The sequence below is a fragment of the Dermacentor andersoni genome, chromosome 3 (assembly GCF_023375885.2).
Source record: "Dermacentor andersoni chromosome 3, qqDerAnde1_hic_scaffold, whole genome shotgun sequence".
Taxonomy (NCBI): Eukaryota; Metazoa; Arthropoda; class Arachnida; order Ixodida; family Ixodidae; genus Dermacentor; species Dermacentor andersoni.
The window spans coordinates 9,241,574-9,263,811 of NC_092816.1; the positions used below are offsets into that span (position 1 = coordinate 9,241,574).

The following is a 22,238-nucleotide window of genomic DNA, read 5'->3' on the forward strand; positions in this document are numbered from 1 at the left end:
CTCGCCCGTACCGTTGAACTACTGGCGGATTGGTCCATGTGTAGAAGGCGGGAAAGAAAAAAAAAGAAATACACGAATAAACTGCGCAAACTCCGGTTCCTTCTGCTATTTTTAACTGCTAATACAAAGCATTAAGTGATCTGTGCAATGGCTGTAATCATGAAGTAGAGTGCCGAAAGCATATATAGTTACAGAAAATTCTTCATTGAAATGTGAATGTATACATAAGATGAAAGCCTGCTGAACGCATCGCAAATACTAAGCGGGAGGCATGTTTGCTTACACTGCAACTTTTCAATATCCTCCAGCCAAGTCAAACACAACATGATTGCTACGCTACTTTGTTTTGATCTCGGGTGAGGCGACAACTTTTCGTGAATCGCAAGATGGATGTTTCTTCGTAACATGCGCCGCTCGTAGAGGTCTTATCATAAAAGCGTGATAGGATGGAGTTAGTTTCGTAGCCATGCCCTATCGCGTTGTGCCGTTGAATGTTTTTTTTGCGCTTGGAGTATGGCTTTGCCTGCCCTTTAAAATTAGTACAAGTAAATTTAGTCCAACCACATTTTCGATTAGCTGGGCTAGTTCTATGTTGGATCCATGCGCCATAATTCATCGCGATTCCCAGTACAAAGAACTAAGTACGTAGGACAGACTTTATTTCTCGCATACGTGTCAGAATTAATTGTCCTTTGCCCCGTCAGTTTACAGCGCTATAGTTAGCCGCGATACATGGCTACACTTTCTGTGCTTTCGATTCTGCGCGGTGCTTTTGAGTAAGTATTGCGGACTGGTACCAGTCGATGTCCATCGAGTGTCCCATGTAGAAGCGCTGCTGGTGCTTGGACCGGTTGAAGAGGACAGCCAGCGCCGCCACATTGTAGAGGATCTCGCCTGAGCGGACCACGTGCAGGTTGCTGAATGGGCCGTTACCTTGGTAGCCGTGGCTGCCATAGACGCGTCAAGGATCGTTCTGGCTTCACCAGCAGAAGAAGTTCGCGGGAGTCAGGTGGTGTTTCAAGTGTTTAGAGGGAATAACGTGAGACTCAATCACAAATGATAATCAAGAATAACGATCACGAAGGATGCAGAGCAGAGTGACATGGCTTGGGCTTCTTGTAAAGTCATAGAAGCACAGAGAAAAATTTGTTTTGAAGAAAGACTCGGGAACATGAATTAAAAGAAACGGACAGCTAAATGGCACAAATGGCTATACCTGAAAAGCGTGGACATAGAATTAAGAAATAGGTTAAGGAAATTGGCAACCAAGCATCGGGTAATTGGAAGCGTAAATATTACAACTAAATAGACAAACAGACAAATAGCCATCAGAAATCAAGTGAGAGAAACAGAGACAATGTATTGGGAGCAAGCAATGGAAACAAAAAACACCATGGATATTTGCGCATTGTGTTGTCGTCTCCCTTACGTCCTTGTTTGCTGGCGCTAAATATGCTTTCAATTTACCAACACGCCCAACAAATGGCAATGCTACGATATTTACAAATGCGACAAGAAACAAATCAGGAGAGAAAATCTGTAGGATAGCACAGACGGCAGGGCGTTGCTATTGGAGGCGCGAGCTGGCTGCCTGAGGACAAAAGCATGCCGCAGCTAATAATCGCAGCAGAATGAGGCATGATGTGTCTGCTGCAGCTATAGTACGGCAACCATTCGGCAGATCGTAATGGCATGGTAACATATTCACCCGGCCAGACCCGTAGGAAACGTCCACCTCCAGAAGCGTTGGGATTCCAAGTCGATACAAGTATTGGCTGGTCAGCAGTCGAGATAAGCAAGAGATGTTTAGAGTATTGGTGGAAGAAAAGCAGGAAAGAGATTGAACGAACCACAGTCGTTACAGGCACGGGTAACCGTACAACATAAATATATATGTTTTAATGAAGAGAGAAAAGATCAAGGAGAGATAGGCAAAATTGGAGACTGCTAAAGATGTGGTAAAACCTGATTAGATCAAGCAGGCCAGGTTACAGTGTGTCACCGCTCATTTTCAAAGTGGATGCCAATAAACATCAGCATCAGCATAGAAAGCTCGTGACAGGAGCCCAGCTGCAGTATACGGCTCACACGTGATACATTTAGCGATGACAACACAGTGCGTCGTTACATTGCTTGAATGATAATCCATTAACGTCCACGTGCAGCCATCGTGAGATGGGTTCTACAAGATTTTTTTTCTTTTGCTACAGTCCCCCACTTCTAAGAACATGCAGCCCAACCTCCTCATTATCATAACTATAACCCTTCCTTCTGGAAGTTACCTTGCCTTCACTTTACTCATTTGTACCCGCTTATGCTATTCGCCCCTGTGGGCTAGTGAGCTACAGATCACACACCGGGTGTGTATATATACGTACAATACATACACGCTGCCAAGGTAAGCAGTTCATGTCCTTAAGAAGACACTCTACCTTGCCGAAGCATTCTGGCCTGAGGCGTCTCCTGTTCTCCTACTGTTGATGATATCAAGTCTGCGAATCGTTTGCCTTGTTTGAATTTCACGAAATTACATTGACGGATGGACGCCGCGATTCTAACCGCGAAATTCAAGAAGGGAGACTTCAATATCAAGTTAGGGAGCTAACCGTCCTCAAAACTGCCCGGTGGGTTATGAGAGACGCCGTAGCAGAGAGCCATGGATTAATTTTGACCACCTGGTGTTCAACTTACACCTAAATTAAGTGCAAGGAGCGTTTTCTGCATTCCGCCCCCCCGCCGGAATGCGGCTGTCGACGCCGGGTGTCAAACCTGCGAACTCTTGCTTAGTTCAGCAGAACCACGTGGCCATTGAGCCACTGCGGTGGGCAGAGAAACTTCGACCGTGCCTTCATTTGCTATGTTACTAATCGATCGTAACCTTTAAAAGGGTCTGGGCCCGAGCTTGTTTCCACTGCTTCATGGCGAAAAACGGCATTTGAAAAATTGTTCAGGAAAGACCGGGCAGCACTCGTCCTGCCTGGTCTTCCTTGTCTCGTTTTATCTCTTGCTCTTTTTTAAATGTGGATCTTCATCTGGCAAAATAAATGCACATAGAGTCACGAGAGCCTGTTTCATCAGTCTATAATGACGCAGTTGAGTATTAGCGTCCGTACAAAGGAATGCTGCTCGTCAAAGCTGCTGCCACGTGGCGCAGTTGCCGACCGTGGCGCGGACAGCAGCAGCTGTAGAAAAGTGCCACTCGCGATTATGCAACGCGCGAATGCCGAGCGATAGAAAACTATGAGCGCTCCACCAGGCTGTCAACCTGGGACAGGCAGGATACGCCCAGCATATTTCGGGCCTCCTCTCCAACCTTCTGGTGGGCGTCTTGTGGCTGGACGTGGACGACGTCTCGGTGGACATGGGAGAGGACCAGTTGGTCGACGCAGTGGCCGTGCTGCCGCTGGCTGCTTGCGAGCCCAGCTCGGCCTGCTCCATGTGCACGGGACTGCCTTGCTGGCCGTTGGGGCTGTGACCGGCTCGCGGAGCCGTGGCCCGCTCGGCGTCGTTTACCGCCGTGGCAGTGTCGTCAGCCACCATCGCTGAGTCCTCAGCCGCCGCCGCTTCTTCCCATTCCTCCCCGCTCACTTCCTCTTGGCCGGCACTTTCCTCGACGTGTCCGTCAAGCTCTGGAAACGGTGCGTCCCGAACGGCTTCTCCCCCGTCCGGAAGCGAAATGTCACCTACAAAAAAACAAGAAGAAAACAATTTTGTCCGCTAGCACTTGTAGGACAAAGTTTGTTCAAGGGTGGTGCCATCTTCGAAATCTCTGGTTTTCGATAAAACCGCTTTTTGGAAGAAACGTGCATGTAGGGCTGTAATACCACATTAAACGCGCCTTTCCAACTTTTCCTGCTTGCACCGACGGTCCCCAAATAGTGTGCTTATCTGGTGCCGGCTCATACACTATGATTACAAGGGCTGGCGGGACACGCCGTAAACTAGACGCTTCATCATTGTCGTTACCGCTTCATTGTCACAATGCCGAATATCCAGACTTGGCAAATTGAAATTCGGCTTTCCCTGTGTAGTAGGTAAAACTGAAATCTGGGCGTATTGTTGGTAATCATTAACAATTATGATCAACGCGCCAGAAGGCGACTGCAGCAAAAGACGAACAGTGGCGCCACAGTTCGCCCATATTTCTCGAAAATGTGCTGTAGGCACAAATTGTATAATCAGTTTTCAGTTTCGTTCACGCAAGACCACTGTCTCCGGTACGAGGACTAAAAAGTGATACAGCTCGGCTGGACCCCCATCCCCACGTAGTTTCACAGCCGCATGCAACAAAGAAACGTATACAAGAGCACGACATGGCCGAAACAGCACAAACAAAAAACGTTCATGAATAATAACAATTAAATGACTTGATGTGGAATATTTCAGCATGCGAATATTTCAATCACAGGAGTCACCAGAGTTTCTTGCTTCATCCATTATTGCATAATTTCGATAGAATACGCGTATCCCTATATAGTATAGCATAAGTGACGGCTCCTTTATTGACAGCCGTTTACAAATGTGCTCACGACTTATTTGATGGATGGCGTACGTAAGCCACACCATGCAAATATTGCGCAGTATATAGCGTCGCTAAAGTGTTTACCTATGTCTCTTTGACGCTATTAGTCGCCACCTAGTACACATGCAGGCAGCGTTCATGGTAATAGCCCACAGTGCAATATAGTATGTATAAATGTGTTTTATATATCGCCGCCGCTTTATTCATGCAGGAAAGCTCTATCACGAATCAAGTCAAACTGGCACTTACATGTCCCACTTTATAGTGGCTCTTAAAGAAACATGGAGGTGAGGTTAGCGATAGGGAGAATATTTTTCTCGCCGACGCATTATTCGCACCGGCGGACATCGTAAATAGTGTGATAATGCCAATCGCTTATCTCGCTTTACTGCCACCTGTGTATTGCTATGAGAACCACGTCGAAGTACAGCGCAACGGGACGGCACAACAGAAAGGAAGACGAAAAGTATTGCAGTAAAACACGTTGTGGGGCTAGCTGGTGCATAGCTTTCAATAGGTGAAGCGCCAATAGGGACGGCACACAAGAAGGAATACAGACAGGACAAGGCGCTACTTGCAACTGTTTATTGAAGTCACAGGTGGCTGATTATATATCCATGAGGAGAGGGGAACGAAAAAAGAGGGACACTGACTATGTGAGTGCGCACGTGCGAGAACACTGAACATATATATGAAGGGAATCACGCTTAATCTAAATCTAAAACTTATCTAAAAACATGCTTTCATTCGTGTATATATTCAGAGACGGGGTACTGACACAGTTGTCCCCTCTTTTCTTAATCTCGTTGACCACCAACAATTGAAAATTGAACATTGCAACAGTGAACATTGCAACATTGAACAACATCGCAACAGTGAACATTGCAAGTACTAAGCTGCAGTCCCTTAGGAAGCTTGCAGCTCAGTATACGGAATTTTTATGGCGTAAGACCCTACCCATTCTTCCTAAACGAGGCGAAACCAAGGAAGCCAGCGGCACAGCGCTGCAAGTTCTCGGGGGAGCCTTCATCCCGGAAGACATCGTTGACGTCCTCAAGAAAAGCCCTAAGTTCAGCTCCGAGCCCAGGATCCCGGGACATGAGCTTCTTTTCTTGAATAGAAGGATTTCTAACAAAGCCGCACCAGAGGACAAGGAAAGGTGTCTGCTGGACGGAGTTGACAGCCTGACCAGAACGGTGTCTAAGAAAGGAACTCGTCCAAGAACCCCCACAAAACGTATCGTGAATTTTTTCAACGACAATCACCTTCGACTCCTGCAGGCCGACAAAGAATGAAGGTTTGTGGCCATGCCGTCGGGCATGTTTAATGAAAAGGCTCTACAAGCCATCCAGAAGAATTTCAAGGTAACGAAACTGAAGCCAAGTAAGGAAAAGAGCCGTGCCATATCTTTGTGTGAAGACCTTGGACTACAGAAGCTCGCTAATAGCGTCCACAAATGTAGGAAAAACTGTTTAAATGTATTCTTTACTGCAAAAACGCACAAATATCATATACCGTTCAGATGTATTGTGAGTGAAAGAGGTTCCTGGCAAAACAACGTCAGCCGCTACCTTCTAAAGCAGCTTAACACGTTGGTTATAGATGACCCATTCATGGTAAAGAATAGCCTTGACATCATAGCCTTTTTACGTGAGTCCCAATCGATAGGATGCTTGTTTTCAATAGATTTTGTTGATCTTTTTTATTCTATTCCGCAAAAAGAATTGTTAGCTGCCGTCCTGAGCTGCATTGAGATGAACGGGCAGGTATCCTTTCAGAATACCGCAGGAATTTCTGTGGATAACTTCATAGCACTCTTGGAGTTTTATTCGTGCTCAACAGCTGTGTGTTTTCAGGGCCAGTTTTATGTGCAAAAGAAAGGAATTTGTATTGGCTCGTGCGTGGCTCCCCTACTTTGCAACATTTTCTTTGCGGGCATCGACAGAGCGCTATCGAAGGTGTTTAACGGAGACAAGGTGCTCAAGGTTTCTAGGTATGTTGACGATTTTTTTATTTTACTGACGGAACGATCTCCCATGACATACTCGTATACTGTGCAGGGCATTTTATCTGATTTTAAACAGCAAAGAAAAGGCTTAGATTTTACTTTTGAACTAGCCAAGGATAACAGTTTGCAGTTTTTAGATTTTGACATAACCCTTACTGGCGAAGATTCCTGCTGGATGTACCGACCCCGTGCCCGCAAAGAATTGTTGCCGTATCAGTCTACAAACTCCAAGACTGTTAAACGTGCAATTGCTACTATATGCCACGAATCCGCGCTGAAAAAATTGTGCTGTCATAAGGCACAAGCAAGCTTTGACGACCAGATTTTGAAGTTGAGGAAGGCTGGCTTTCCTTGCTTGGTTTTAAGCGCAGTTTCGGAGGTGTTATCGAAAAAGCTGAAAAAAGAAAGAAAAAGAAGTGAAGAAGGTCAAACAGTCGAAAAGAAAGCTAAAGCGGTGGTGATGCCATATTCTCATAAAGTGGCGCATAATCTTAAACACGTCGCCGTGAAATACAAAATTCCTGTGGTTTTTTCCGCGCCGCGAAAACTTGCTACTTTGTGCCGCCTGATTGGTCCGGATGACTCTAAGAAAGTAGGGTGTTCTATCAAACATACGAACCTTTTGTTAAGTGTGAAGAAGGGGTCGTATACCACATACCACTGAAGTGTGGAAAAGAGTATATCGGCCAAACTGGCCGATGTATTAATGAACGCCTGCGGGAACATAAGCTTTTATTGAAAAATGGATATGGTTCAAACTTGCCGCTTCATTGCAAGGCCTTCATTGCATACTTGTTCATTCTCATTGCAATGAGAACGAACAAGTATGTCAAGCAAGGCTTCATGATGCGACAATCATGTTTAAAAGTGTTGCGCGTGAATTGTTGGAGGCCAACGAGATTAAGAAAAGAGGGGACAACTGTGTCAGTACCCCGCCTCTGAATATATACACAAATGAAAGCATGTTTTTTAGATAAGTTTTAGATTTAGTTTAAGCGTGATTCCCTTCATATATACATATTCAGTGTTCTCGCACGTGCGCATTCACATATTCAGTGTCCCTCTTTTTTCGTTCCCCTCTCCTCATGGCTATATAATCAGCCACCTGCGACTTCAATAAACAGTTGCAAGTAGCGCCTTGTCCTGTCTATATTTCTTCTTGTGTGTTGTCACTATTGGCGCTTCACCTATTGAAAGGAAGATGAACACGGGCCTTCCCGTCGCGCTGTATTTCAAGGTGACCCGCCGTGGTTGCTCAGTGGCTATGGTGTTGGGCTGCTGAGCACGAGGTCGCGGGATCGAATCGCGGCCGCGGCGCCCGCATTTAGATGGGGGCGAAATGCGAAAACACCCATGTACTTAGATTTAGGTGCACGTTAAAGAACCCCAGGTGGTCGAAATTTCCGGAGTCCTCCACTACGGCGTGCCTCATAATCAGAAAGTGGTTTTGGCACGTTTAAACCCCATAATTTTTTTTTTATTTCGAGGTGGTTCTCATGTGAAAGTCATGTGCTGCCCTAACAGCTCCATTAAAGTACTGTGTATTACTGTTTATTGGTATTGTTCAAGTGATGAAAAACGTGCAGGCAGACCTGTTTAGAGGCGGCAGCCTATTCCAAGTTTATCTTAGCCGATCATCACGCCCGTTAATGCGTGGCTCTCGCAGGTTCTTTGAGGAGTGGTGCAGTACGGACACATTCGCAAACAGCTTTAGCTCTGCGTGACACCTGATACACTATCGCGATACGTTACCGAGAGAGGTTCCGGACTGTCCACCGCAATGAATTATTGAGTGTTGTCTGAAGTGGATTGGGAACTAAAGGGAAGTGATTCCCGTCGGGCATCAAGGCCTTTAGTCAGCCTCCAGAGCAAAATTCTTTACGATTTTTTTAACGTTTTCTGGAAATCCAGCGCCTGTCCACTATATGAGGATGGAAAACCAGTGAAGCTGTATTCCTGAATAGCTGTATTAAGTTATATATGGTGGTTATGCTATATTGGTTGAATAAAAGCACAAATACATAAGTTCGTTGTTTGTTTTGTCTTTTCTTTCTTCTTTCCTTTTTATTCTTTTTATTTTTAAAATTTTTATTATTTATTTCTTTGCTTTTTAATTTTTATTTAATTTTTTTTACTTTATACATATAATTGTACACTGAATCTTCGACACACATTTAGTTTGGTTTGGTAAGACTAGTTTAGTAACGCCTGCTGCCGGGCTAGTTGGTACATGGCTTTTAGAAATGATTTTGGGCGCAAAAAATAAGACATGCACAACAAAATAAAAGACGCGGACAAGCTCTCGTCCGTGTCTTTTATTCTGTTGTGCATGTCTTATTTTTTGCGCCTAAAACCATTTCTAAATGTCATAGACTACTCTTTGGGCAACAGCGTTCATCGCTCAGGCGCATTCTTGTCAACATCTCGGATACATCATTTTTCAGATCTTAGCCACAGGCAGCTCCGCTGCAAAACATCTGTTCTTACCCTTGTGCCTGGCACCTCTTCGGGTCCCACGTGCGACAAGGGTAGTTCAAGGGCGCGGTACAGGTCCCCGAGCCCACAGGGGTTATGTGCTATTGAACTTGAACCCTTTCAGCACTATCGCCAGGATCGGCCCACATGATGATTTGTTTTGTCACGATAGCGGACACATTTTTTTTTTCCAGATACCAGAAATAAACTGCTTCGCCGTAATAAATATGAAATATGAAAAAAGCGCTGTGTGCTTACGGGCGACTTACACAGTGGACTACAACGGCGTTGAACGACGGCGGTGCCACCGCCGTAATAGCGGGGCGGTATATGAGAAACAACACGGCCGCGCCCAAATCGCCCGCTCGGATCCGAATTCACTTGTGTTCCGTCGGGACAGCAAGAACTAAATGGAAAAAAGCAGCCGTCTCACCTCACTCTCAGGACAAAGCGTTAGCAATTTTTTGCCTTTGATTATTATTAATATTGGCTGTTTGTTTCAACAATGCCAAGCCTAGAAACGGCATTGAGCGAGGAGAGTATTTTGATTTCCACGTTGCAGATGGCGTCGCGATCTTAGCATTAGTGATACGACGGCGATGAGGAACACTCTAGAGGCCCCATTTTTCAATCTGTCATATGTAAGAGGCATGCGGCGCAGAAAGAAAGGAAGGGGACGATGTGCACGTATCGGTCCGAACGGCACGAGCCCTCGAGGCACGTGACCCGAGCTGTGATCGAAAGAGGAGCGGCGCCGAGCTGGCATTATCGACGTGGCTCTGACGGGAGCCATGGAGGTTCGGTCAAGTCCGTCACGCTGGCGATCCAGGGTGTGGCTGTCGACCTTGGCGACATTCGAGCGAGGCTCCTTGGACCTGCTGCAGCCTCTCCCGGCAGTGCCAAGCACTCCAGGAAGAATTCCCGTTCAGAGGCAGACCAGCACGTACGATAGACCTCGGGGCGTCTCCTCGACACTTGAAGAAGTAGCGGCGAAACCCGGAGTTAAGCCTAACCAGTGAGGCCGGAGTGCCACGTCACCGACGGAGTTCGGGACACCGGTATCACAGACGGACGAGTTGACAGGCCAAGACGAGGGCAGCAACGTTTACGGAGTCTGCGAGAACACCGACTACGATGAAGGTCCGACACGCATCGGACTCGGAGAATACGTGCGACGTCAAAAGTCTGTGAGAACGATCCTTTCTGTTAGTGAGCAGCCTCAGGCTAGGGTTGTCTGACTTTCGAGTAGAAAGCGCCAAGCACTGACGTGGCCGGCAATTGGAACGTGTTTAGTGACTATTAAGTCGGTAGCATAAGTGCTGGTACTTCTTCATAGTGTTTTGGTTGACAGGAGTTTTTTGTTGAGGTTGGGGTAATTAAAATCTGTTTGCTGTGCTGCTCTGCGTCTCCCGATCCCATCTCTCCTAACATCCGCACGCCCCCGAGATCAGTGACACGTGACACAGTGCACCATATTAATTTAACTCTATGTGCTCGAACAGGGCATACCGTATGGAAGCGTATAATGTAGCATTGAGTATTGCGAGAAATGTGGCTATAGTTAATGTTTGTTCATGGGGAGTGACAGATCCGCGTTTTCGATGCCACCGCCTCCGAAGATGGTGGTCCTCGATGCAGCGTGGCAGAACCTGTCGTCATAAAAATCAACATTCCGGTCAACTATAAAAGAGCAGGCACAACGGATGGCGCTTGTTGGGCTCGGAGGCTGTGCACAGACGCAGACCGTTAATTCATTCGCTCCTGTCATGCAGGCTAGTAAAGCAAAAGGATAGAAAGTTGGGCGAGTTGGTACGGTAACATGATCTTGTTTTGAAGCGCGAAGTGAACACGGACACAGAACACGAAACGAACACACTGACACGGACACAGCGCTCGTCCTGTCAGCTTCTTTATGTGTCTGTGTTCACTTCACGCTACAATCCAAGATCAGGCTAATAAAGCTTACAGTCGTTTTTCTAAAAAGTCTAGCAATTATTTTCTGCTTCGGATGCCAAGCCCGCACTGCTGCCTTCTTGTCGCTCTCGACTGTTCTCGTGTAATTCGTGTTCTGTTGATGATGCCGGGCGATGTTGAAGGCGACCCGAGTCCAAACTCCGATGCTTTACTAACTGAATTGAAGAACTTGTCTGCTGGTCAGTCGCAATTAATCAGTCAGATTCAAGACCTGAAAGTTCATTTATTATCTACAGACAAAGCTATTGCTGATCTGGGCACACGCATGACTGATCTAGAGGAGCAATATCAAAATCTTGTCTCGCTGCGCTCCGACGTCGAAAGCGTACAAACGGGCACCGCTCAAGTGGCAACCGTGGTACACGGGCTTGAAGCGCGCATAGATGGCGCCGAGAACCAGTCACGGCGCAACAACGAAATCCTTTGCGGCCTCCCTGAATCAACCGGACCAGAGAAGTTTGCCCTGACTGAGCATCGAGTACAGCCGCTATCATTTCAATATTTGTATCAACCCGAAATAATTTGAATGCACACATCATCTCGGTCATCGCACAGGCACTAACCGCCACCGCCCCATCATAGTGAAATTCACCTTCCAAAAACAACTGACTCTTTCTAACGGCCCGAAGTTTAGGGCAACCACGTTTAGCGTTGGAGGGGATTTCTCTCGTTTCACACAAAACGCTTGCAGGTATCTGGTTGCTATCGCTAAAAGTAAATCATTACTTTTTCTTTGCGATTTAAAACACTATATATGGGCCATAAGCGCTATGTCTACGAGGAGCAATCGCAGGCTGTCAATGAAACAATACAGCAACTGCGCTGCCGTAAAAATGTCTGTTGCACTGTTAAGCCCAAATCTAACATATCGATGCCCATCGCCTACCAGCTTCAGTGGACACGGCAGCACCGCCGTCACAATGTCGCCTGACGTGCCGCTGTTCATGCAGGTTCTCTGCGCATGCCTGAGCTGCATCGCTGGAGGCGCTGCGTAACCCTTCGACGCTGGAAACATCCCGCTTCGCTACGATGCTGGCCTGCTGCGACACTTCTGCGTGGGCGGTTACTTCGGCCAGTTTGCTGACCTCACCTGTATCCAGGGGCATCGACACGTGGATGGTCTTTTCGGCTCACCATCTGGGGCCACGATGACGTCAGGACGCATGCCCAGAAGGGATCAGCTGTATGCTATAAAAGCATGCCCATCACCTACAAGCTTCAGTGGACACAGCAGCACCGCCGTGACAATGTCGCCTGACGTGCCGCTGTTCATGCAGGTTGGTGACCGAAAAAATGGCTTCCATAGTGATGTTCTTGGTCTTATAGTGCTGCCGTGTCTACGGGTTGTCGTTGACTGTATATGCGACTGTTTTTCCATTGCGGGCCGGTTGTTGAGTCGCTCTGTAGACGTGGAGAAAAATCCAGGGCCAATAGCAGAAGTAATGTGCAGCGAATTGCTCCAAAACCAGAAGGAGAGAGAGAGAGAAAAAAAAAAGATTTATTCGAACCATCGAGGTGGTTGAGTGTGAGGTCGAGTGGGTGGTGTCCTCATTCCAGGACTCCGCTGGCCATAGCTGCTCGACGAACTTGCTGGACGAGAGCTTCTTGTCCCGCCAGGGTACCAGAAGGAAATTTTGTCGAAACTCACTGCGGTTCAAGACAAGCAAGACTGGTTTGAAACAAGAATCCTAGAGATCAGAACCGGCTTCTTGTTATCGAGAGTAAGGTACAAAGCTTAGACGAGACTCGGAATAGGCTCGCAACTCTTGAGGGAATTGTAGCTGACCACAGCGTTGAAACATCTAGTCTGGTCAAACATCTGGATGATCTGGATAATCGTTCACGACGAAATAATGTTATCATTAGAAGAATTAAAGAAGAGGAACATGAAAACGAACAGACCCTATTAAGAAAAGTAAAAGGCGGAATCTTCAGCGCTACTCTGAAAGTGAATGTATCTTCTATTGAAATAATTCATTGGTTAGGCAAGAAGATTTTTGGTAGCACTCGACCAGTCATCCTGAGGGTGGCAGGCTATAGGGATAAAATGAAAGTTTTGCAGAACTGCACAAAACTGAAAAACGCGGATTACAGCGTAAGTGAAGATGTCTCTAAAAGAGTACAGGGAATAAGAAAAAAGCTATGGGTCTCGGCGCGCCGTGGTTGCTCAGTGGCTATGGTGTTGGGCTCGGGTCGCGGTATTGAATCCCGGCCACGGTGGCCGCATTTCGATGGGGGCGAAATGCGAAAACACCCGTGTACTTAGATTTAGGTGCACGTTAAAGAACCCCAGGTGGTCGAAATTTTAGGAGTCCTCCACTACGGCGTGCCTCATAATCAGAAAGTGGTTTTGGCACGTAAAACCCCATAATTTATGGGCCTCGGCAAGTGAGGAGAAGAAGGCAAAGCTTCTTTTTGATAAATTAAAGGTGAACAATACACTGTACAGCTGGAATGAAGAACGTGAGGAAAGGTGCAAACTGCGAACTGATTCAGGCGCAAGTGATAATTGACGCGTGCAGGGCCAACATGCTGGTTTCAATATAATGAAGGTAAATGCAAGAAGCCTGATAAACAAAGCACATACGCTTGAAGCTCTAGTTTTTGATCACGCACCTGACATTCCTATAATCACTGAAACCTGGTTGCATATAGATATACTCGATAGCGAAATCGCGCCAACCGGATATTCGCTGGTTAGGAGGGATCGAGATTGAAGAGGCGGAGGCGTGGCCCTTCTAGTGAAACGAAATATTATATTTTCCACTTTAGAAGTACCAGGAAATATTGAGGCTGTATGGATTACTACAAAATTTAATAATCGCACTGTATTCATCGGAGCGGTATACAGGCCTCCGAACTCTCCAGTAGAACACATTTTGCTGCTAAGAGAATTCATGAAAACGTACGTGAAAGAGCAAAACAGCATACTGTTACTATAGGTGATTTTAATCTCCCGGCTATTGATTAGGATTCATATGTAGCCGGAGACACAGATGTTACATCTTCTGAGATGATTTTGGATTTAAATATTGGAGGACGCTTAAGCTTCGCCTTCAAGAGTGGAACGCGACAGCGTCCCGTCGACCCGCCAAGGGGTGTAAGACATTGAGCTACGGCGCAGCGATCACTTATGAGGCGCCTTGCATCGGACTTTGCACCTACCAATCACCCGGTGAGCGCCGAGCAACGCAGCGTTCGGCGCAGCAACGAAACGTGCGCCTGAGCAAGCGGAACGAACCAAAGAACTCGGTGTCTCGGAGGGAGAAATTATTTACGCGAACCAAACGTCGTGATCAGCATGGAAAGCCGGGCCGCGACGCGCCATGAAGGCCGACACGATCATGGGGCTGACGCCTCTATGGGATCGTCCTGTATCTCGCTTGGGAGCACCACGCAGACGCATGACTCCTCGGAAGCAGCTCGGCACACATCGCAGGGGACGCTTTCCCACAAGACGCGCTACGGCGCAGCGATCAGGTCAGAGGCGTCCCGCATCGGACGCTGCACCTAGGAATCACGCTTTGAGCGGAAAGAGGAGCCACGTCGCCAAAACGCGAGGGTGCGAGTGAGGAGTGAAGTTGGAAGGGGAGACAGCGAGAAAACTTATTGATGAAGTTGAGAGTATGACGGAAGCCCGACGGAAGCCCGAAAACTTATTAAACGCAAGGGTAGTGGGGCCTCCTCGCACCGATCCCCGCACGGCCCGAAGGGGAGAAGCGGGCGAGTGGCGCGCCACGTGTTGGGGCAGCGCCGCACATTGCGAGGAGGGGGTCTTCTCTGAGGAGGGGGTCTTCACGCTAATAATAATGATCTGAGCGCATTCCTTCCTACGTTCGTGAGGTTATGTTCTACGCGCTGTACTAACGAAATATTGACCATATTTATAACAAACAAGGTGATCTCGTTGATAAATTCAAACCGAGAATAACGTTCCACGGAAACAGAAACAAGCCAAGATCTACAAAAACACTTAGGCGACTTGAAAACTAAAGGAAACGGCTCTTCCGCTCAGCCAAACTAAACGGACACCCCTCTGCATGGCGGAAATATTTTGTGGCCGAAGACAATTATTTGAGAGCTATACAAAATGCTAAATTCTCCTTTTTTTTTACGATGAACTGCCTAAAATGCTTACACGCGGCCCTCGTCAATATTGGCACATAATAAAACCTCAGTAGGCGCGCACAATGGGCGTGTTCATTGCAGGTGGCGAAGTGGTCAGCGAGTGCGCTGAGCTAACACCCACTAACATAACTGCGCGTATGTCACCAATTATATTCTCGGCATCGCCTCGATCGTTGATAACAGTAAGCTTTCATCGTCAGCAGGTGTAGAGGTTATTAACTCCAAACTTCTAGAATATATTCAACACGTATCTGCTGCGTACCTAAATTTGTTGTCTTCGCAGTCACTCTGCATACAGGCATCTTATCATCCGACTAGAAAGCGGGCAAGGTCGTTGCAATCTTCGAATCAGGCAACAGAGACGCCCCATCACTAACTTGTGCCCCTGCAAAAATCATGGAACACGTCATATACTCGCATATCATGATTTTTTTAGATTCAATCTGCTTTTATCACCCTTGTGAACATGGATTTCGAAAAGCGTATTCTTGCGAAACGCAGTTGGCCATTTGCCTTCACGACCTGCATATTAACCTTGACAGTAACCTTCAGACTGATACCATATTCCTGGATTTTGCAAAAGCATTTCACACAGTTTCTCATAAACGTTTGATACTAAAATTGTATCAATTGAATTTGCACCCCGACGTAGTAAAGTATATTGAAGCATTCCTGACTAACCGCTCTCAGTGTGTTTTCGGTAGTAACCATTATTTTAGTAGACTCCCCGTAAGGTCAGGCGCCCCGCAAGAATCCGTCTTAGAACCGCTTCTTTTCTTTATTATTAATAACGGTCTACCAACGCATGTATCATGCAACATTCGCATGTTTGCAGATTATTGTGTAATCTACCAAACAGTTACCAACACATTTGACTACACATTCATCCAGAACGACTTTAATAACTTACAAGAATGGTGTAATCGCTGCCTAATGAACATAAATCCTAGCAAATGTAAACTTGAGTGTTTCACTCGTTGCCATAACCGCCTCAGATTTACCTATTCCGTCGCTAATGTTCCAAAAGAATCAGCCCAATCATTCGAATACCTCGGTGTCACATTATCTTGTGATCTGTCCTGGCGCTTGCACACTACTAACATCCTCTCAGCTGCTAATAAGTCACTGGGATTTCTTACGAGACATCTCCAACATACTCCACAACAAGTAAAAACGTAGGCCTGTCAATTCCTTGTGCGACCACAACTTGAGTGTGCATCTCCCATCACGAACCAGCATGAAACATATCATAAATGCACTCGAGCCAGTACAAAATCATGCTACTAGGTTTAGTCATTCTTCACATTCATACAATATCAGCATTTCTTCATTGAAAATGAAATCTGGCTTGGCGACGCTTTCTTCCCGACGACAGGTTGCAACCCTCTCTCTCTCTCTCTTCTATTTATATTTTTACAGCGCCCTTAATCCAACAGTCATCCGCTTCAAGCTGCACGCGCACATGCACGGTCCACCACTTTTCAAGCATCATTTTTTATTCGAACATCAACGGACTGGAACGCCCTTCAACACGCCGTCGCAGCCATCACAATCTCATCTGCCTTTACCGAAGCTGTTGCAACCCATATTTGTTTGTTTCTGTTTCTAATATTTATTGTTTCTAATAACCTGTTTCTAATATTTATTGTATTAACCACCCTTCGTGTGATACCCCTACAATGGGTTTTTTAAGTTAATAAAGTGGAGTGAAGTTTGTTCCCCACTTTTCCCAAAAAAAGTAGGGAAGAAGCAGGCCGGTGAACAAGTAACTGGAAGCTACGGCGTAGATTCTAGGAACGCTAGAGGAGAGATGCTGGTAGAATTCGCAGAAAGGAATAAGCTTCGAATAATGAGCACCTTTTTCAGGAAGCGTAGCAACAGAAAGTGGACCGGGAAAAGCCCTAATGGTGAAACAAGAAATGAAATTGACTTCATACTTTCTGCTGATCCCGGCATAGTGCAGGATGTAGAAGTGATAGGTAGGGTAAAGTGCAGTGATATTAGGTTAGTGAGGGCTAGGATTCACCTCAATTTGAAGAGAAAAAGAGCGAAATTGGTCAAGAAGAAACAGGTCAGCCTAGAGGCAGTAAGGGCAAAAGCAGACGAATTCAGCCTGGTGCTTGCAAACAAATATGCAGCCTCAGAGATGATGCTGACATAGAACTAATGAATGAAACCGTAACAAGGCTGGTTTCAGAGGCAGCACTTGAAGTGGGAGGCAAGGCACCAAGACAACCAGTAGGCAAGCGCTCCCAAGTAACAAAGTACCTAATAAAGAAACGACAAGTAATGAAAGTATCCAACTTAAGAAATAAGATAGAATTCGCGGAAAGCCCAAAACTGATCAACAAGGCAAAAATAAGTGATATTCGAAACTATAACGTGAGAAAGATTGAATAATCCGTAAAGAATTTGCGCAGCCTGAAATCAGCGATACAGAAACTTGACATAGGACAAACCAAAATGTATGCACTGAAAGATAAGCAGCGTAATATCATCATCAATCTCGAACATATAGTAAAAGAAGCGGAAGAATTCTGTACGGACCACAATACCAGGAGGAGTCAGGATACCTCCATTAGAAACAGTAATGAACAGGATACAGAAACTCCTCCTATAACTAGCGATGACGTCAGAAGGGCCTTGCAAGACATGAAACGAGGAACAGCGGCAGAAGATGGAATAACAGTCGATTTAATCACACATGGATGATACATAATGCTTGAAAAACTGGCGGCTGGTATCGCCCAGCCTTAGACATCCTGCAACGACAGCGGATACCTAACACTATCCGGACCAAGATCATTATCCCCCCGCTTGCGAAAAACATTAGCACTGAAAACAGCGGTAGACGCAAAGCTAGGGCGGCGGCACTCTGGCAATGCTACAAAAACCAACCCGCCATATACGTGGATGCTGCTCGCACCAGTGATGGTCGACGCACCATAGCCGTCACTACTGGCGACGGACACACCATCAGCTGTTCGACGGTAAACACATCTTCCATTGTGGAGGCGGAAGAGGCCGCCATCGCCATGGGCACCTCCATCCCGGGCACCAAGATTATTATATCCGACTCGAAAACAGCCATTCCTAACTACACCTCAGGTTTCATTTCCCCTCGAGCATTCAGAATCATTAACAAAAAACTCAATCAATTGAAGTTGGTGTCGGTACCCACTCATGCGGGCAACCCTGGCAGTGAGGCCGCCCATCTAACCGCCTGAGCAGCCAGTAACCGGGAGGTGGGCTTGCCCGACGGGATTGACCGACATGAAGGCATGCACACCTTTAACAAAATGACCATTTATTACCGCGAATACAGGCGACCATATCCATCCCCGCACGAGACACTGCCAAGAATGCAGGCCACTAATTTCAGGATAGTACAGACTAGATCTGTACTTAGTCCAAGAAGGCTATCTGCAATGACCGGTGGGGAATATCCACCAAACTGCAAACATTGCAACTGCCCCCCGGCGGACCAGCATCACATCTTGTGGAGATGCCAAAAGAAGCCTCCCCCGAGAGAACTCTTTAGGCGAGCTTTCTCACACGAAGTGTGGGAGATGAAGACGAAAACTTCGGACCCGCAAGACCAAATACGGTTGGCAGAATGGGCTGATAGCGTCGCGGCGAAGCAGACGCCACGCTAGCCCACACCGCTGGGAAAGGAAACTCCTCTCAACCTTGACAATGAAAATTTCTTCTCTCTCTCGACTGCAAGGGTCACAGAAAACTAGAAGAACGCAAATATTATAATAATCCACAAAAAGAGAGACAGTAAAGAATTGAAAAATTAGAGGCCCGTTAGCTTACTCCCAGTATTATATAAAATATTTACCGAAATAATCTCCAATAGAATGAGGGCAACGCTGGGCTTTAGTCAACCAAGGGAACAGGCTGGATTCAACAAGGGATACTCTACAATGGATCCCATCCATGTCATTAACCAGCTTCTCGAGAAATCCGCAAAGTACAATAAGCCTCTCTATGAGTTTCATGGATTAGGAAAAGGCATTTGATTCAGCAGAGATACCAGCAGTCATAGAAGCATTGGGTGCAGGTGGCGTAGAGGCAGAACACCCGCCTCGCGTGCAAGAGGTCCGTGGTTCGAATCCCGATGCCGCGCAATTTTCCACCGGATTAAAAAAAAGAAAATCCGCGTGTTGATAAAATTGCATAAACAGGCCAGGAGTGTGGCCTGATCCCGGTGACCAGAACCGGTAACGCACTCCCTCACCAGAGCAGGATTGGCCACCCTGGTGCAGTACTTGGCCACAACCTCCTATATGAACACAACAATCAAACCCCGGCCCCTCAGTCCCCAGCAGCTGCGAAGCAACTGACCACGGCGGCGGTCAGACCTGCGACGCTGCAGAGGGTGCTAAGAATCCCTGGCTCCGGACAGGCCGCCATTGGAATATGAACCTGGCAACGTTTAACGCTAGAACGTTATCTAGTGAGGCGAGTCTAGCAGTGCTATTGGAAGAATTAGAGGGCAGTAAATGGGATATAATAGGGCTCAGTGAAGTTAGGAGGCCAAAAGAAGCATATACAGTGCTCAGAAGCGGGCACGTCCTGTGCTACAGGGGCTTAGCGGAGAGACGAGAGCTAGGAGTAGGATTCCTGATTAATACGAATATAGCTGGTAACATACAGCAATTCCATAGCATTAACGAGAGGGTGGCATGTCTTGTTCTGAAACCTAATAAGAGGTACAAAATGAAGGTTGTACAGGTGTACGCCCCTACATCCAGTCATGATGACCAGGAAGTCGAAAGCTTCTATGAAGACGTGGAATCGGCGATGGGTAGAGTGAAAACAAAATACACTATGCTGATGGGCGATTTTAATGCCAAGGTAGGCAAGAAGCAGGCTGGAGACAAAGCAGTGGGGGAATATGGCATAGGCACTAGGAATAGCAGGGGAGAGTTATTGTAGAGTTTGCGGAACAGATTAATATGCGGATAATGAATACCTTCTTCCGCAAGCGGGATAGCCGAAAGTGGACGTGGAGGAGCCCGAACGGCGAGACTAGAAATGAAATAGACCTCATACTCTGCGGTAACCCTGGCATCATACAAGATGTGGACGTGCTCGGTAAGGTGCGCTGCAGTGACCACAGGATGGTAAGGACGAGAATTAGGAGGGAACGGAAGAAACTGGTACATAAGAAGCCGATCAATGAGTTAGCGGTAACAGGGAAATAGAGGAATTCCAGATCAAGCTACAAAACAGGTATTCGGCTTTAACTCAGGAAGAGGACCTTAGTGTTGAAGCAATGAACGACAATCTTGCGGGCATCATTAAGCAGTGTGCAATAGAAGTAGGCGGTAACTCCGTTAGACAGGATACCAGTAAGCTATCGCAGGAAACAAAAGATCTGATCAAGAAACGCCAATGTATGAAAGCCTCTAACCCTACAGCTAGAATAGAACTGGCAGAACTTTCGAAGTTAATCAACAAGCGTAAGACAGCTGACATAAGGAAGTCTAATATGGATAGAATTGAACAAGCTCTCAGGAACAGAGGAAGCCTAAAAGCAGTGAAGAAGAAACTAGGAATTGGCAAGAATCAGATGTATGCGTTAAGAGACAAAGCCGGCAATATCATTACTAATATGGATGACATAATTCAAGTGGCTGAGGAGTTCTATAGAGATTTATACAGTACGAGTGGCACCCACAATGATAATGGAAGAGAGAATAGTGTAGAGGAATTCGAAATCCCACAAGTAACACCGGAAGAAGTAAGGAAAGCCTTGGGAGCTATGCAAAAGGGCAAGGCATCTGGGGAGGATCAGGTAGCAGCAGATTTGTTGAAGGGCGGTGGGCAGATTGTCCTAGAAAAACTGGCCACCCTGTATACACAATGCCTCATGACCTCGAGTGTACCGGAATCTTGGAAGAACGCTAACATAATCCTAATCCATAAGAAAGGGGATGCCAAAGACTTGAAAAATTATAGACCGATCAGCTTACTGTCCGTTGCCTACAAAGTATTTACTAAGGTAATTGTAAATAGAATCAGGAACACCTTAGACTTCTGTCAACCAAAGGACCAGGCAGGATTCCGTAAAGGCTACTCAACAATAGATCATATTCACACTATCAATCAGGTGATAGAGAAATGTGCGGAATATACCCAACCATTATATATAGCTTTCATTGATTACGAGAAAGCGTTTGATTCAGTCGAAACCTCAGCAGTCGTGGAGGCACTACGGAATCAGGGTGTAGACGAGCCGTATGTAAAAATACTGAAAGATATCTATAGCGGCTCCACAGCCACTGTAGTCCTCCATAAAGAAAGCAACAAAATCCCAATAAAGAAAGGCGTCAGGCAGGGAGATACGATCTCTCCAATGCTGTTTGCAGCGTGTTTACAGGAGGTATTCAGATACCTGGATTGGGAAGAATTGGGGATAAGAGTAAATGGAGAATACCTTAGTAACTTGCGCTTCGCTGATGATATTGCCTTGCTTAGTAACTCAGGGGACCAACTGCAATGCATGCTCACTGACCTGGAGAGGCAGAGCAGAGTGGGACTAAAAATTAATCTGCAGAAAACTAATGTAATGTTTAACAGTCTCGGACGGGAACAGCAGTTTACGATAGGTAGCGAGGCACTCGAAGTGGTAAGGGAATACATCTACCTAGGACAGGTAGTGACTGCTGATCCGGATCATGAGAGTGAAATAATCAGAAGAATAAGAATGGGCTGGGGTGCGTTTGGCAAGCATTTGCAGATCATGAACAGCAGGTTGCCATTATCCCTCAAGAGAAAAGTGTATAACAGCTGTGTCTTACCAGTACTCACGTACGGGGCAGAAACCTGGAGGCTTACGAAAAGGGTTCTACTTAAATTGAGGACGACGCAACGAGCTATGGAAAGAATGATAGGTGTAACGTTAAGGGATAAGAAAAGAGCAGATTGGGTGAGGGAACAAACGCGCGTTAATGACATCTTAGTTGAAATCAAGAAAAAGAAATGGGCATGGGCAGGACATGTAATGAGGAGGGAAGATAACCGATGGTCATTATGGGTTACGGACTGGATTCCGAGGGAAGGGAAGCGTAGCAGGGGGCGACCGAAAGTTAGGTGGGCAGATGAGATCAGGAAGTTTGG

The 22,238-nt window shown here is 46.5% G+C and overlaps 1 protein-coding gene across 1 annotated transcript in view; it reads right to left on the reverse strand.

Annotated features, from left to right (window-relative positions):
• The window catches only part of LOC126520778 (echinoderm microtubule-associated protein-like CG42247), a 265,801-nt gene that overhangs the window by 123,357 nt on the left and 120,206 nt on the right, over positions 1-22,238 (reverse strand). The window contains exons 6-7 of the mRNA XM_055061096.1: positions 3,284-3,683; positions 798-947 (exon numbers count right to left, since the gene is read on the reverse strand). Coding sequence (XP_054917071.1) covers positions 798-947; positions 3,284-3,683 — 550 coding nt within the window. The remainder of the gene's footprint in view (positions 1-797; positions 948-3,283; positions 3,684-22,238) is intronic.